This window comes from Antedon bifida, chromosome 7 (assembly GCF_963402885.1).
Source record: "Antedon bifida chromosome 7, ecAntBifi1.1, whole genome shotgun sequence".
NCBI classification, from domain to species: Eukaryota; Metazoa; Echinodermata; class Crinoidea; order Comatulida; family Antedonidae; genus Antedon; species Antedon bifida.
Genome location: NC_136232.1, coordinates 21,770,606 through 21,785,603, shown reverse-complemented (window position 1 = coordinate 21,785,603; position 14,998 = coordinate 21,770,606). Strand labels below are relative to the sequence as shown.

Genomic DNA, 14,998 nt, shown 5'->3' with positions numbered 1-14,998 from the left:
GCAAGTGCGCGTGTCAAAGGTCACTTTATGAGTAACGAGTGCATCTTTGGACACGTAATTTATTAAATGCACTTGCCTCTAAAGTTATTTCATATCTTGTCTGAGATAACTTAAGTAGAAACGATGCAAATTGTAGTTAAAAATAGTACACAACATTAGGGCAAGTGCGCGTGTCAAAGGTCACTTTATGAGTAACGAGTGCATCTTTTGACACGTAATTTATTAAATGCACTTGCCTCTAAAGTTATTTCATATCTTGTCTGAGATAACTTAAGTAGAAACGATGCAAATTGTAGTTAAAAATAGTACACAACATTAGGACACTTCCATAGAAAAAAAACGAAAAAAAAAATGTTTTCACTTATAAAATGACAAAATAAATGGTTAAATTCAACCAAAAATCCATTGGCTGGCAGCCAATTTGACCATTTTTTCTTTAAATTACATTTTTTTCAGGTAAATACATTTTTTTTCGATTCAATTTTTGGTCAAAGTGGATAACTATTATGTTATATTAAAATGGAATATTCAAAAAAAATTTGTTTAAGAATTATTTTTTTCAGGGGAACAATACATCTTTAAAACCTATCGGAGGTAGGTACATGGGTATACATTTGAGACCTATCAGAGTTATAGACATTGGTGGTATCAACGAGCACTAACGGTGGATATAACTCTGATATGATCCGGACCAGCTTAAATGCGTTCCGCACGCTTAACTCCAGTACGTGTGAACACATGTATATATATAATTTATACACGAGAAGGTCGCTTTATGAAATAAAATAGATGAAATGAAAGTTGACGACATACAGCGTTGACATTATATTATACTACACTGCACTTTATTAATGGACCATTGCCTATTGTCATTAATATATAAATGTATACATGAAATATTCAATTATATCGTGCGTAATGATCCATCTTCAGGAGTAATGTCCTTTTTCAAATACATTTAATTTAATGCAGTGACCTGTCGTGTGGATACGTGTAATAATACACTATTGTAAAAGTACGAGAACCTCGTAGGACCTATTACTACACAGTCCAAATTTCGATTTCTGTTTGTCTAATCCCTGTAAAACAGTTTGTACAAATTACATTGGATATTCAGGCGGTGTTTGTACGTTTCCCAATTACTGTGTCCTTTGATGCCTGTACCGACTAATGGATTGGTAAATGAAAGCAGGAACAGTGAGAAAATGAAAAGTATTGAATATTGAAACGAATTCATAATATAAAGTATTCGACCGAAACGACGAATGAAATTCAACTTTTATATTAACATTATAAATCCAAACATTCATAATTTAATTAATGATAACAATAGGCAGTATTATTTGATAATATTTGCCAGTATTGATATAAATAAAATAATAAAATTTATTTTAATGCATTAGGCCAGTGACACAAGATGCGAGAAAGGTATCCAGGCAGCACACCAGATAAAAGTATGAATGTTGAATGAAAAATATATCACGTGGGCAACTAGTGCCTTATTGCATCCATTATTTTACCTACGCGCTCCATACCTACAATATTGTACTTACATGCGAATCATTTTTGTTATATAATACATTTTAAATAAAGTATCACACGCGCGCAAATACTGTAGTGCCTTTTTTACGTTTGTGATGTTTGTCCTTACCCGCGTTCCATACCTATATATTTTTTTTCCAGCGCTTATAAATAATATAAAGAAAAAAAAAACTTGATTGCACAATATTACTGTTACAGGTTAATGGTGTTAAAGCATCTAAAAATATAATGTGAAATAGAAATGTTGACACGGGATATAAAGTTGTAGTTTATCAAGGACTCGAGTACTCATAATAGATTGGCGGTCATCAAGACATCAAGAGATATCAAGCCATCCGTTAAGTCCAAATGCTTGATCATAGATGGTACTTAATTGACGTTTCCTTCTAACTAATTCCGTTGAGACTAAGTGTGTAAAACGAATTTACTAAATACATTCAGTTCAATATATATAATGCATTGCAATATGAGTGTTGATCACCATACACATTAGAACAAATTTGAATTCATTTGTTAATTTCATCAGAGGATGGAGTCGGTGATTTGTTGCACAATTTAACTCAATCTCTTTGGATAAACGAATTATTTCCGTTGTAGTTTCAATCAGTTTTTGGTTTTTCTCAATGTTGTATAATCTTGTTCCGTTACACATGTTTCTAGTTTAGGTAGGCATACTAAACTAGAGTGATAAACATGGCAGCCGCAACATATTTACATTTGTGTATTTAATTGATGAATGTGTAGACAGTTTTAAGGACTCACTTTTCTAATACTCTGTCGGAAATTGCAAGTGAATTGTGTACTACACTATCAAACTAGTTTGACAAACAAAGTGCCCAAATATGGTAGTGATATGCCCAAATATGGTAATGATATGATCGTGTCCATTTATTATGGGCACATCACATGTATGTTACATACATTTTATAGTGTAGACAGAGCTGAACATAGTTACATAACTATATAACATAGTTACGTAAGAAAAACAACATACTACAGCCCGTTTTCCACTCTATGCGAATATATTTAATATTTGCGTGGATCGAAAATTCCTGAGCTTTGATTGGTTGCGCAAAAAGTTATGAATTAAAAACTAGATTTTTTTGGAATTTTTTTTTCTACAGGCTGAGGCATGAAAATATCATTTGTATTATGTTATTCGGTATTTGTTGACTAGCTTTCCATTTCTGAAATTTGGCCCTCCAATTTTTGTAGGTAATCTCTCCTAAGACGAAAGTTCAATATTGCACAGAAAAGTGCTCTGGAGGAAATACAGTTCAACGAATGTTGCGAAGTAAATTAACGGGTAAATTGCTATCAACACGTTCGCAACACATTTCAAAAATTGTTTTTATAATATACAGTGTTTGACATTCTCCCTCGGGAACAATAAAACTAGGCTATATGTAGTCACTCTGAGTTAATATATTTTGGCAAATGCACTTTTATGTTTAGTCTGTGTACTATTCTACACTTCTACAACCTGTAATTGTTATTTTAAAATTAATTAATGATGTTGTTTGTACATTTAGCATGCTCTATAAACAGAATACTATCTTAAATTAATAGGCACTTGATATACAATTTTCATTTAACCAACCTAAATATTTTTTTTTATCAAGGATTATTCATTAGTTTTCGATGAGTCATCATACAAGCGTAGGGTGGTTTTCATCAAAAGATAAGTTTAGGTGAAAAGTTATCTTCAATACTATCACTATTATGAAGGTGCACTTGTTCGATCAGAGAACCTAAGTGGGACTTAAAATGCCTAACTTAGGTGTGGCAGATAATGAAGGCTGGTTACTTCGCCCATTTTGGCACCCAGATTATCTTATCTTATCGGAGCATTGGTAATAGTCTTGTTTTGAAGCAGCAAGGGACGAGGCTTGAACATAAACTCCCTGTTTTCGCGTCAGTTCGATCGATGGGAATCGGTGTATTATGTTCTACATTCCTCCAACTGTTTGTTTACCTCACCTCTGACCCCAAGCCTACCCACGTATTTTCTCAGAAGGCATAGTATGGGCTTACCTTGTCAAACATCCGCAAGTTTATTTTGTTTCTCTATAATTTATCTCCGTCGTTTTGATTTAATGGTAAGTTTAACGATTGTACCCTTACAGGGTCGACCGTTTGGTCACTTGGGCCGGAGGTCGATCAGTGGGTGACTCACATAAAACATCGAATACTTTCATAATTTTATATATTGTATATGATTGACAGGTTCTAATATAATATTTTTGATTCATCAAAGGAAATCTTTCTGTCAATGTTGTGAATTAATATCAATCATTTTTGTTTCAATTTTCAACGTCTTTTCTATTGTCAGTTTCATATTATACAAAACCCATAAACAGGCCTATAATAATATATTTATTGTATTACAACTGTCAGTTTTTCTAAGTAGACCCGGAATTCTGAAAATTGCAAAACAATTAATTCATTTATACTCTGAAAACCGGTATATTTTGTTATATTTGTTTGAACCTGTACGTATTTGTTTTCATTTAATTTTAAAGCCCCCTTCCCTACGTTTTTTAGATCTAATTTAAGATCACAAACTATATTTAATGTAAAAATAATACTATATGGTCCTATTGCGATAACTTTTTTCGTCTTTAAACGGTTAAAAATGTGAAAAATAAGTCGATTCTAATAATTATAGCGGCCCGCTATAAATCCCAAAATGCATTGCGCGCGGATTGATATTTTTGTTTTTCACCTGTAATTCGCCCACTTTTCCATCGATCGTGAGGCCAAAACAAATGGAAGACTCCTAACTTTTCAGCGAAAATACCGGGTTTTCCCCAATTTGTATCAACGGAGTCTGGCAAAAATAGAAAGACAATTAATGCAGCAACTATACAACGTCAGGCTAGGTATATAGCTAGCGTACGATGTTCGTACGTTACCGATGTTTACCAGCTAGGCCTACAAAACTAAGCCTAGCTAGGCTAGGCCTAAGACCGTCCACGAGAGGTCGATCGCCGCGAGCTACTTAGGTAGTGCATTGTTTCTCACTTTTTATCATAATTTACCATAAAACGTACATTTAAGACAAGGAATGACATGGTTTAATGTTTTTAAAGTGATATATATGTATTATTTTCCAAAAAACGTCCAAAATTGCAGGGAAGGGGTCTTTAATTTGAAGGACACTGAACAGATTTTAAAAGATGTTCAAAATTAACATGTCAATATAAATTACCGAAATTTTCTTGTGTTTTAAATAACCGGTTAAATCATATTTTGAAATAGACCTCGGTGAATGTAGGCTGACCTATTTCTATGTTTGTTGTTTGTTTATAAAACTCCAATGTTAAAATGTCAAACGAGTGTTTTTATAAAACAAAAGTGTACATAATAGCTTTAACGTGCATCTAATCGACACTCAACAGTGAACTGTTTATAAATCTCTCGCACTCACGATTGCAATGAATAAGTCTGAAGTTAATAAATAATATAACTGGAATTTAATAAGTTACCGAACACGCAGGTATGTAAAGAGCTTTCCGTGTGGTTGTTTTTTTTTTTGGATTTTGAAAGTATTTCGCTAATTATGGAATGAATTTTAGTTAGCCTAACTAAATAAGAAAGAAAATGTGCAGTAATCACACAACTATATAAGTACAGAGTCTATATAGAATAGTTTAGTTGTGTAAGGTTGAACATATTAATGTTCAGCCCTATAAAACAATTTCATTGGCTATATGAGTGCAATATAGAAAGGTAGGGAGTGGCATTTTGAACAAGGAAACGATTGAGATGATCTATCGTGCCAGTTCCATTCATAACGTATTTTAAATTGTCCTTCGAGTTTACTAATTGAATATAATATTTAATGCTTTTAATGTGTATACAAAAAGCGATATAATGTAATTCCTCCCAAAGTATAATTATAGCATGGTTGGTGCACCTCTATCTATACTGCCCCAAGTCTGTATTTATTGTCTTTTTTATGTTACGTCTAGGACCCAGACTACACCTCTATCGTTTGATAAATAATTACAATGAAAATATAGAACATTAATGAAAATCAACACTTTATTTTACAATTATTTAGAACAACCCCTTTTCAAAATCTTTATCCGCCACTGTCTACAATGATAACACACAAAATACATGTTATAATTTTTTGATAGATTTTATTAACTTTTACATAGTCGTCAAAACAGGAAGATTCTGACAAGAATTAAAACTCGATTGTCAGTTCTGAGTGTTATTTTGTTATTAATGGAGATATGGATGAATGCATGGAATCATTTTATAGTCGACATTAAATTATTTTCCCATAAATTCTGGGAAGTGGTCAGTCAAACGTTTGTCCGTGGTTGTTCAATTAAATACTGAATGTTATATTTGACGTTGGCTTGATAATAATGATATTTGTAAGACCAAGAAAAATGTCTTTCTTATAAAGTTAAATCAAAGTAATAGTAAATAAAATGTAAAAGAGTGTTGTCAGCGTGGATCAACTAACTCGTCACGGGACCGAGTTAAAATCTAACCATGGACAACAATGCGTTTTAACAACTTTGCTAATTCAAAGACAAGCCATGCTACTGTAATTCAACAAAACATTGAAAAAAAAGAAATTATTATTCCTTGCCAGATTTCTTATGGTATTTTAATAGTTGTTTTTAATTATGTAGACCAGTTATCTCACAGTATAATGTGTTTGTTCCCATTTAAAGTACCTCATTAAAGAAGAATGTTTAATTTAAATTGAAACAACACCTATATCAAGTTATGCTGCGTAATCACCATCCTTTAAAAATATATTTATTCGGTTTTGGTACACCTATTTAGTACTGTATTACAAATTTCCATTCCATTTCCATACTGTTTTCTTCCCTGGTTCCCGGTTCTCTTTCTGCCATTCACAATATTTGCTTTATTTGGCCCTTTGAGTCTTATTTATATCAATGCATTGTACTTTTTTGCTTAAAAAATGCAAGAGAAATCGGGGTTTACTTTACTTTTTAATTTTGAGTCGATGCTTTGTTTTTTTGTTGTTGTAGTGTCATCAGTAAACGTTTCTATTTAAACGTTTCTGCTATTTCAGCAGTAGACCTACCAGGTATTCCCATAATATTTTTCTAACCTGTGTATAATATCTATTCTTTCATCACGTGTCACAGAGATTCGATTACGTTAGATAGTCACAAAGGAGCACTTTCTGTAGTCTACAATTAAAATATTGATAAATTTAAAATTGCTTTATTTCTCAAGTAACACAGATGGTTACATCATTTTAGGTAAAATAACAAAACGGTATGCCTGGTAGGAATTATAAAAGAACAGCAGCTCTTTGTTTAAAAATAACTGGTAATAAATAACTAGTAAATTGCCCCTGGGAGGGAGTTATGTTCAGTTGCTGACATACCTGCACATTACATATTAATTGCGAACTGGATACACTGCTTGCGCATTACATCCTGCGCGTAGTACATACCTGCGTAGTACACATTTACGCATTGTTTACCTGCGCATTGCATGTATGTGCATTACATATCTGCGCACATTACATAACATTTCCATTAAATATTTGCGATTATGCACGTATCTATATACTCATTGTGTAGTTGATCTCGCATCAACTGTTTAGGGGATCGATGAGGGCGCCACAATTACCCGACGCAGACAGTAGATAATACCACGACAAACCATATACTGTTATGGTAACTTTATTCAAAGACTGGCTCTCTCTGTAAGTCTGGTGACTAAACATAAGAAAGGTCTAATTAACATCAGATAACTAGTGTCGTACATCATAAAACACAATAATCATAAAACGTAAGGTATAAGAACAAGCATTATGCCGTCAGTACAGGAATGTAGTCAAAGCGCATACATTATCTCTATGGTCAACTTGAATCATTATAAACAGTTATAGATTAACATTTCAAACAAGCAAATAAACAAATGACTGCGATGCCAGTCCGAGCTACTGTATAAACTTACGAAAACTATGGCGCAACTATCCAATTCTACAACTGATCAGTAATCATCAATCAGCTTTCACGACGCAGTACATCTCAAATGTACCAACACTGTAAACAAATGTACAATCTTACCAATAAAATCTTATAACAAACATAAGAATACATATCATCATCATAGCATAATTATTATTACTAAACAACTTAATCAGCCTCAAGTAGGGATAACGTTAGGCTTACAAACATCGCCATTAACAATCAGATAGTCAAAGGAACATAATAAACGCACTTGAAATATAAAATAATTTGATAGGATAGTTAACATATAAGTACTACAGCAAATCATGTAACCTTAATATGATAGAACACTAACGGTAGGCTCCACAACCCACGTAGCAAACTCTCTATCGTACGCTTATGGGCGCAGCCATATTTGTTTACATTCTCAATTTGACCTATTGACCTGTGACCTCAACGTCGGTCATAAACACACGCCATAAAGTGAACCACGCACGATCCACAGCGCGCTGAATACATAGGCTTAATTTAAACGTAATAAGGGAAGCGTTTCCCTGCGTTAAACTCAATAACGATTACAGTGTTAGGTACTGCAATTAATATACGATAATATTATAATGTATAAAGAAGTCAAACATACCAAATATACATCAATCAAGTATAAAATGAGTGGTCGAAAATGCACGTCAAATCCTGTTCACATTCAGGATACCACTGACGCGCGCTAAACATACCATGTGACAACACACGAACAATGTCGCCCTCTATAAAGATTTGCAAAACTCTTACACACCCCCCTGTAAAATTCAAAGAAATTTTACACTCTAACCAGTAGCAATCGAGGATCTGTATACAATGCAAAGTTTGACAACTGGTCGTTTTAGAATATTGTTGTTAACCTTAACATCAACGCTTCTAACGTGCCCATCTTTACTTCTATACACGCGAAGTACCTTGCCCATAGGCCATCTTCCTCTGGGTGTAGTCTCGTCAACTAAAAGTACGACGTCGTCCACCATTACATTCCCTTTCGGTGTAGTCCATTTATTTCTCTTCTGTAATAATGGAAGATACTCCTTCCTCCAACGGGTCCAGAATAACGAAGCCAGGTATTGCACCTGCAGCCATCTCCTTTTGCCGTACGTCGCTGACTTGTCGGTAGAATTGTCGACTGGCGCATCTGGACCTTTCCTGAGAAGTAGTAGATGATTCGGTGTAAGTGGCTCCTCATCTCTTGTATCTTGAGAAATATCGGTGAGTGGCCTTGAGTTGAGGATTGATTCTACTTCAGTTAGAACAGTCGTTAGCACATCCTCATGAACGGTCTGCTGTCTTAATACACCATGCAATATCCTGCGTACAGATTTTATCAACCGTTCCCAGGCACCTCCAAAATGGCTTGCGCTAGGTGGATTAAAGTGCCATTCAAACATCTTAGTATGGCAGAATCGTTCTAATTTATCGTTGTTAAAAGACTTCATAGCTTCCTTTAACTCTCTTTCGCCACCATGAAAGTTAGTACCATTGTCGCTAAACATCTTTTCGGGCTGACCTCTTCTAGCGACAAATCGTCTCAAAGCGTTAATGAAAGAATCGGTGTCAAGACCCTTTGCCAATTCCAAGTGCACAGCTCGGATTACCAGACAAGTAAATATACATCCGTAACGTTTTACTATACTTCTACCCTGCTTTACATCAATTGGACCGAAATAATCCACACCCACAAACGTAAAGGGTGGCTTGCTGTCTGTTACTCTTTCTGCCGGTAACTCTGCCATCATTTGTTGAGCTGGTCTAGCTTGATATTTCTTACATACAACACAATTTCTCAACGCACCCTTTACTGCAGAGCGACCCTTTATCACCCAGAAACGTTCACGTAAAGAATTTAATGTAGAAGCCCAACCGCTATGACCTACTCTCTGATGATGATGTCGTATAATAAGTTTGGTAACATCTGTATCTGCTGGTAACAGAATGGGATGTTTTGTACATTCATCCACACTTGCTCGCCCAATTCGTCCTCCTACTCTTAAGAGGTCTCCTTTCAAGACAGGATTTAGTTTGGCAAAACGCTTGTCAGTCTTCCAATGGCTAAGTTCGGTTTTCTGCAACCAAGTGAGTATTTGTGTTTCACTATCCTTGATCTCGTCTACAGATAAATTGTTCCCTTGCCTCGGTCTAGCCTTGATCACGTTCTTGAAACGTAATATCCAAGCATACACACGAACTAACTTTGTCCATGATGAATATCTCAGTACTAGCTCTTGCAGCACAGTGTTTTTACCTACATTGGTAGTGGTGTGGGTGAAGGCAGCTAACTTAACTTCAGGATCTACGGAATTATTTGTATCTGCAATATAGATATTTGGCCAATTATCTTCACTGTCCGTCAAGTATTCAGGACCTGTAAGCCATTTAGTTATCTGAAGAGTTCCTCTAGAGCCTTCATCTGACGGGTTATCTTCGCTCCTGACGTGTCGCCATTGGTGTGGTTGAGATGTTTCTCTGATTCTTGCGACTCGGTTTGCTACAAAGGTTTTAAAGCGCTTATTCTCGTTCTTGATGTACCCTAGTACGATCATAGAGTCGGACCAAAATGTTGTTTTGGCTAGATGAAACCGAGTTTCAATTTCTCTTCTTACAATTCCATCTAATTTTACTGCAAGTACAGCACCCAGCAATTCCAGTCGTGGAATTGATATGTTTTTCAACGGGCTCACCTTCGCCTTGCCTATAGCGAAGCTTACGTCAACATCATTGTTTCTTGAAGTCGTTCTGAAATATGCTACCGCTGCATAACCTTTCTCCGAAGCATCACAAAACACGTGCAGTTGGGTGTTCACAGCTACTTCTAACTTCATCCAACGAGGTACTTTAACATACTGTAGGTTGGAGATACTTGAGGTCCACTGGTTCCAGACATTACCCTCGTCACCTTTCTTGTGTGTGACTGGCTCGGCGTGTCCCTTGGAGATGTATGTTTCTACCGTCTCAACATATTTAGCCCTTAGACCTTCATCTTTGTCCAGCTTTCGCTTTAGGCTCGCCAATCTGATCTCGGCTATTGGTTTGTTGCAAGGAAGTGGATGGTCATCATATTTCCATAAAAGACCTATTTGGTAGTGTTTGGATTCTTGGTGTAATGTAGTACTGACTAAAATATCTCTAGCCCTTCTATCTTCCACAGAATCTTCTTCAACTTCTAGACCTTTGTTGTCTAGTTTCCAAGTTTGTTGCAGCTGCTGCATAAGTTGTTCGTTCGACACCGAAACGCTGATTCTATTACTATTGGACGTCAATTTTCCTTTTGTTTCCTTACCGGGACCCATCACGCACCATCCAAGCTGAGTTCTAACAGCATAGGGTTCCTTGGCTTTACCACGCCTCTCTTCTTGGACCCAGAAGGCTTCCGGTGTATCAGCACCAATTAGCAGTTGTACGTCTAGACCATTATCTAATTCTATAGGCAAACTCTTGAGGTGGTCCCAAGCACTCAATTCTTTTAGAGTTGGGATGGACTCTTTACCTGCAGGGACACTCTCTACAGTCAGCACCTTCAACGATAATTCTTTTTTCTCCCGTATACCGCTGACGTTAACATCAAATGAGAAGCCTACCTTGTCGGCATCGCCATTGACTGTTGTTGCCGTATATTTCACTCTTTGACCAGCAACACCGAGTTTCCTCCTTAGGGCTTCGGAGCAGAGACTTGAATCTGAGCCGTTATCAAGTAAAGCCAACGTCTTTACCTTGTTCCCATTACTTGCAACAACTTCTACGGGAACAGTCATCAAGTAAATATTTCGGCCGCTTATAGCTGCTAATGATGTTACGCCTTCTGGAGGATGCAGCAGATCATGATGTCTAGTGGACTTGCATGTCTTGCATTCTGTTTTTCTATGACACTTCGAAGATATGTGGCCAGGTATCAGACATCTATAACATAGCCTCTTAGCTTTCACAGTTTTTACCTTATCATCATAAGACATGTCTATAAATTGTTCACAATTATAAATTCTATGATCTTTTTCGCATGCAAAACAAGATAAGCCCTTGGACGTCTTGACAACATTTGTTCGTACCTTTGGTTTTTCGGTGTCTTTGGATCCATTTAATTTACTCCCCGACTTACCCACGCTTCGGCCGAACATATTACAAGAAACCTCTGCTTGCCTTTCTACAAACTTCAACATATCTTGAAATGTTGGTTCACCACTCTCTAAAATGTTATGTGCGACATTTGCCCATTTGTTCTGTAACACAGTAGGCAACAAAGATTGGACCTTTAACAAGTTACTGGTGCTATTGAGATCACTAGTATACCCCATTTGTGTTAACGTTACATCACACTTCTTCATTGCACTTACTAGTGACCAAAGTGCGTCACCATCGCCTATGGTTATTTGCTTTCGGGTTTGCATGTCAGTCATTAAAGCACTTAAAATCATGTGAGGCTGGCCAAATTGTTTACGTAAAATTTCAAGAGCCTTATCATAGCCTCCAGATTCCATTAAAGGACAGCTATCTATGCAACAGCGTGCTTTACCTTTGCACAACTGAAGGAGATATTGAAGTTTAGTATTATCATTAGACAATTTTGATGCAACATTAGTTTTAAAGTTATTTACAAAGGTCCAGTAATCAACTGGATCACCATTAAATTCTAAAACCTCAGCCTTAGGCAACTCAAGTGCCAACTTTAACTCGTTAAGGCCGCTAAAGGTACCACTACTAGAAGTGGGTCCACCATCTGAAGTGGATACATTAGATACATGACTAACACTACTAGAAGTGGGTCCACTATCGGAAGTGGCTACATTAGATACATGACTAACACTACTAGAAGTGGGTCCACTATCGGAAGTGGCTACATTAGATACATGACTAACCTCCTTTACTACAGGTTTGTGCTTAGCAAGGAATTTTTTCGCTAAATTCTTGGCCTTCCAAAAGGCCTCTTGAGAAGTCTCCATCCACTGTTCTTCAGTTTCGAATGCTTCATCGTCGAGTAGCTCACCTAATCTCTGGTGTGCACATTCTAGTTTCTCAAACGCTACTTCAGACTTGGCTAACAGTTCTGTCACAACCGATAAGTCTGCTTCCTCTTCTTTGAGTTGCGCGTTTAGCATGTTCAGGTTACGGGTCATCGACGCTTTCTGGCTACGCCGATGATTTCTCAGCTCCTTCGTCTTAGCTTCCAGATCTTCCATGTTGACTTAGATGCTGAGTTTTCTCACTGTAGTTGATCTCGCATCAACTGTTTAGGGGATCGATGAGGGCGCCACAATTACCCGACGCAGACAGTAGATAATACCACGACAAACCATATACTGTTATGGTAACTTTATTCAAAGACTGGCTCTCTCTGTAAGTCTGGTGACTAAACATAAGAAAGGTCTAATTAACATCAGATAACTAGTGTCGTACATCATAAAACACAATAATCATAAAACGTAAGGTATAAGAACAAGCATTATGCCGTCAGTACAGGAATGTAGTCAAAGCGCATACATTATCTCTATGGTCAACTTGAATCATTATAAACAGTTATAGATTAACATTTCAAACAAGCAAATAAACAAATGACTGCGATGCCAGTCCGAGCTACTGTATAAACTTACGAAAACTATGGCGCAACTATCCAATTCTACAACTGATCAGTAATCATCAATCAGCTTTCACGACGCAGTACATCTCAAATGTACCAACACTGTAAACAAATGTACAATCTTACCAATAAAATCTTATAACAAACATAAGAATACATATCATCATCATAGCATAATTATTATTACTAAACAACTTAATCAGCCTCAAGTAGGGATAACGTTAGGCTTACAAACATCGCCATTAACAATCAGATAGTCAAAGGAACATAATAAACGCACTTGAAATATAAAATAATTTGATAGGATAGTTAACATATAAGTACTACAGCAAATCATGTAACCTTAATATGATAGAACACTAACGGTAGGCTCCACAACCCACGTAGCAAACTCTCTATCGTACGCTTATGGGCGCAGCCATATTTGTTTACATTCTCAATTTGACCTATTGACCTGTGACCTCAACGTCGGTCATAAACACACGCCATAAAGTGAACCACGCACGATCCACAGCGCGCTGAATACATAGGCTTAATTTAAACGTAATAAGGGAAGCGTTTCCCTGCGTTAAACTCAATAACGATTACAGTGTTAGGTACTGCAATTAATATACGATAATATTATAATGTATAAAGAAGTCAAACATACCAAATATACATCAATCAAGTATAAAATGAGTGGTCGAAAATGCACGTCAAATCCTGTTCACATTCAGGATACCACTGACGCGCGCTAAACATACCATGTGACAACACACGAACAATGTCGCCCTCTATAAAGATTTGCAAAACTCTTACACATTGCATATCTACGCATTTACATATAATATATGCATTACATATATGTGCGCATTGCATACCTTCGCGTTACACATCTGCGCATTACATATCTGCGCATTACATATCTGCTTATAGTATATTTGCGCATACATATCTGCGCATCACATATCTGCTTATAACACATTTGCGTATTACATGATTATCTGCGCATTATATATCTACGCATACTTAATATTTGCACATTATATGTGCATTATATGACGCATTTACATACTTGCGCATTCAACTTCAATACTTTTTTAAATTATTAAAATATGTTATGTGTTTAAACTAAACATCAAATATACACAATATATACTAGTAATGTATAGCAAAATATGGTTATTATATGGGTTGCTGCTGAAGAAATAGCCTCCACGACATGTGGAAATAAGAAACGAGAAGAAACCGCAGGCCCAGAGAAACGAGAATGTCCCTGTAGCCAATCCTCCTCCTCTTGCTTCCTAAACATAATAGTAGGCCTACAGTATCAATGACGATAAAACATTGATTCAAACAGCTACATTTGTTTCACAAGTTATGGAGGATGAAGAACATGATTTACGGCTGACCACCTTTGCTACGTTTTCTTCTTTCGAAGCAAGTCTGTGACGTATTATGTTCACGCGATAGTAATAAATCCTACCGCATAGCACATTTCTTAATGATTAATTTGTAACGAAATATTGCCTTATAAGATCATAGAAAATTCATTATTGTATGTTGCGTTTTTTAAACAATAATATTACAGAATACCGCAGTAACACGAACAGAAATATGAAACGTCAAATGAACCAATTAAATATCAATCGTTTCCAACACCTTGTGTCACTTACGGAACGCCACAAACGCCAAATAGACGCTTAGTTAATCATTAGCGTTGCCTATTATTTATTATTGTTAATGATTGTATCCAATTATGACTTAAGTTAATCTAATTATTACTTAAGTCAAATCGCCCATAATGATCTTATGTAACATCATGTATAATCTAGTAATTTACTTAATCTGTGTTTACCTACCGTCTGTTCCCAGAATTAGCCATTTTGGACTGATTCTTTTT

General features: G+C 36.1%; 2 protein-coding genes across 2 annotated transcripts in view; one reads left to right on the top strand and one right to left on the bottom strand.

Annotated features, from left to right (window-relative positions):
• The window catches only part of LOC144848514 (KH domain-containing RNA-binding protein QKI-like), an 89,653-nt gene that overhangs the window by 13,216 nt on the left and 61,439 nt on the right, over nucleotides 1–14,998 (top strand). The window lies entirely within an intron of this gene.
• LOC144848271 (uncharacterized) lies at nucleotides 7,178–12,718 on the bottom strand. The gene is made up of 2 exons (XM_078704983.1): nucleotides 8,146–12,718; nucleotides 7,178–7,598 (listed from the first exon to the last, which is right to left on the bottom strand). Exon 1 carries the CDS (start codon nucleotides 12,716–12,718, stop codon nucleotides 8,330–8,332), a length of 4,389 nt encoding a protein of 1,462 aa, XP_078561109.1. The 3' UTR covers nucleotides 7,178–7,598; nucleotides 8,146–8,329.

Bases quoted from the DNA above. Each gene is read 5' to 3' on its own strand.
- LOC144848271 (XM_078704983.1), bottom strand. From the start codon at position 12,718: ATGGAAGATCTGGAAGCTAAGACGAAGGAGCTGAGAAATCATCGGCGT.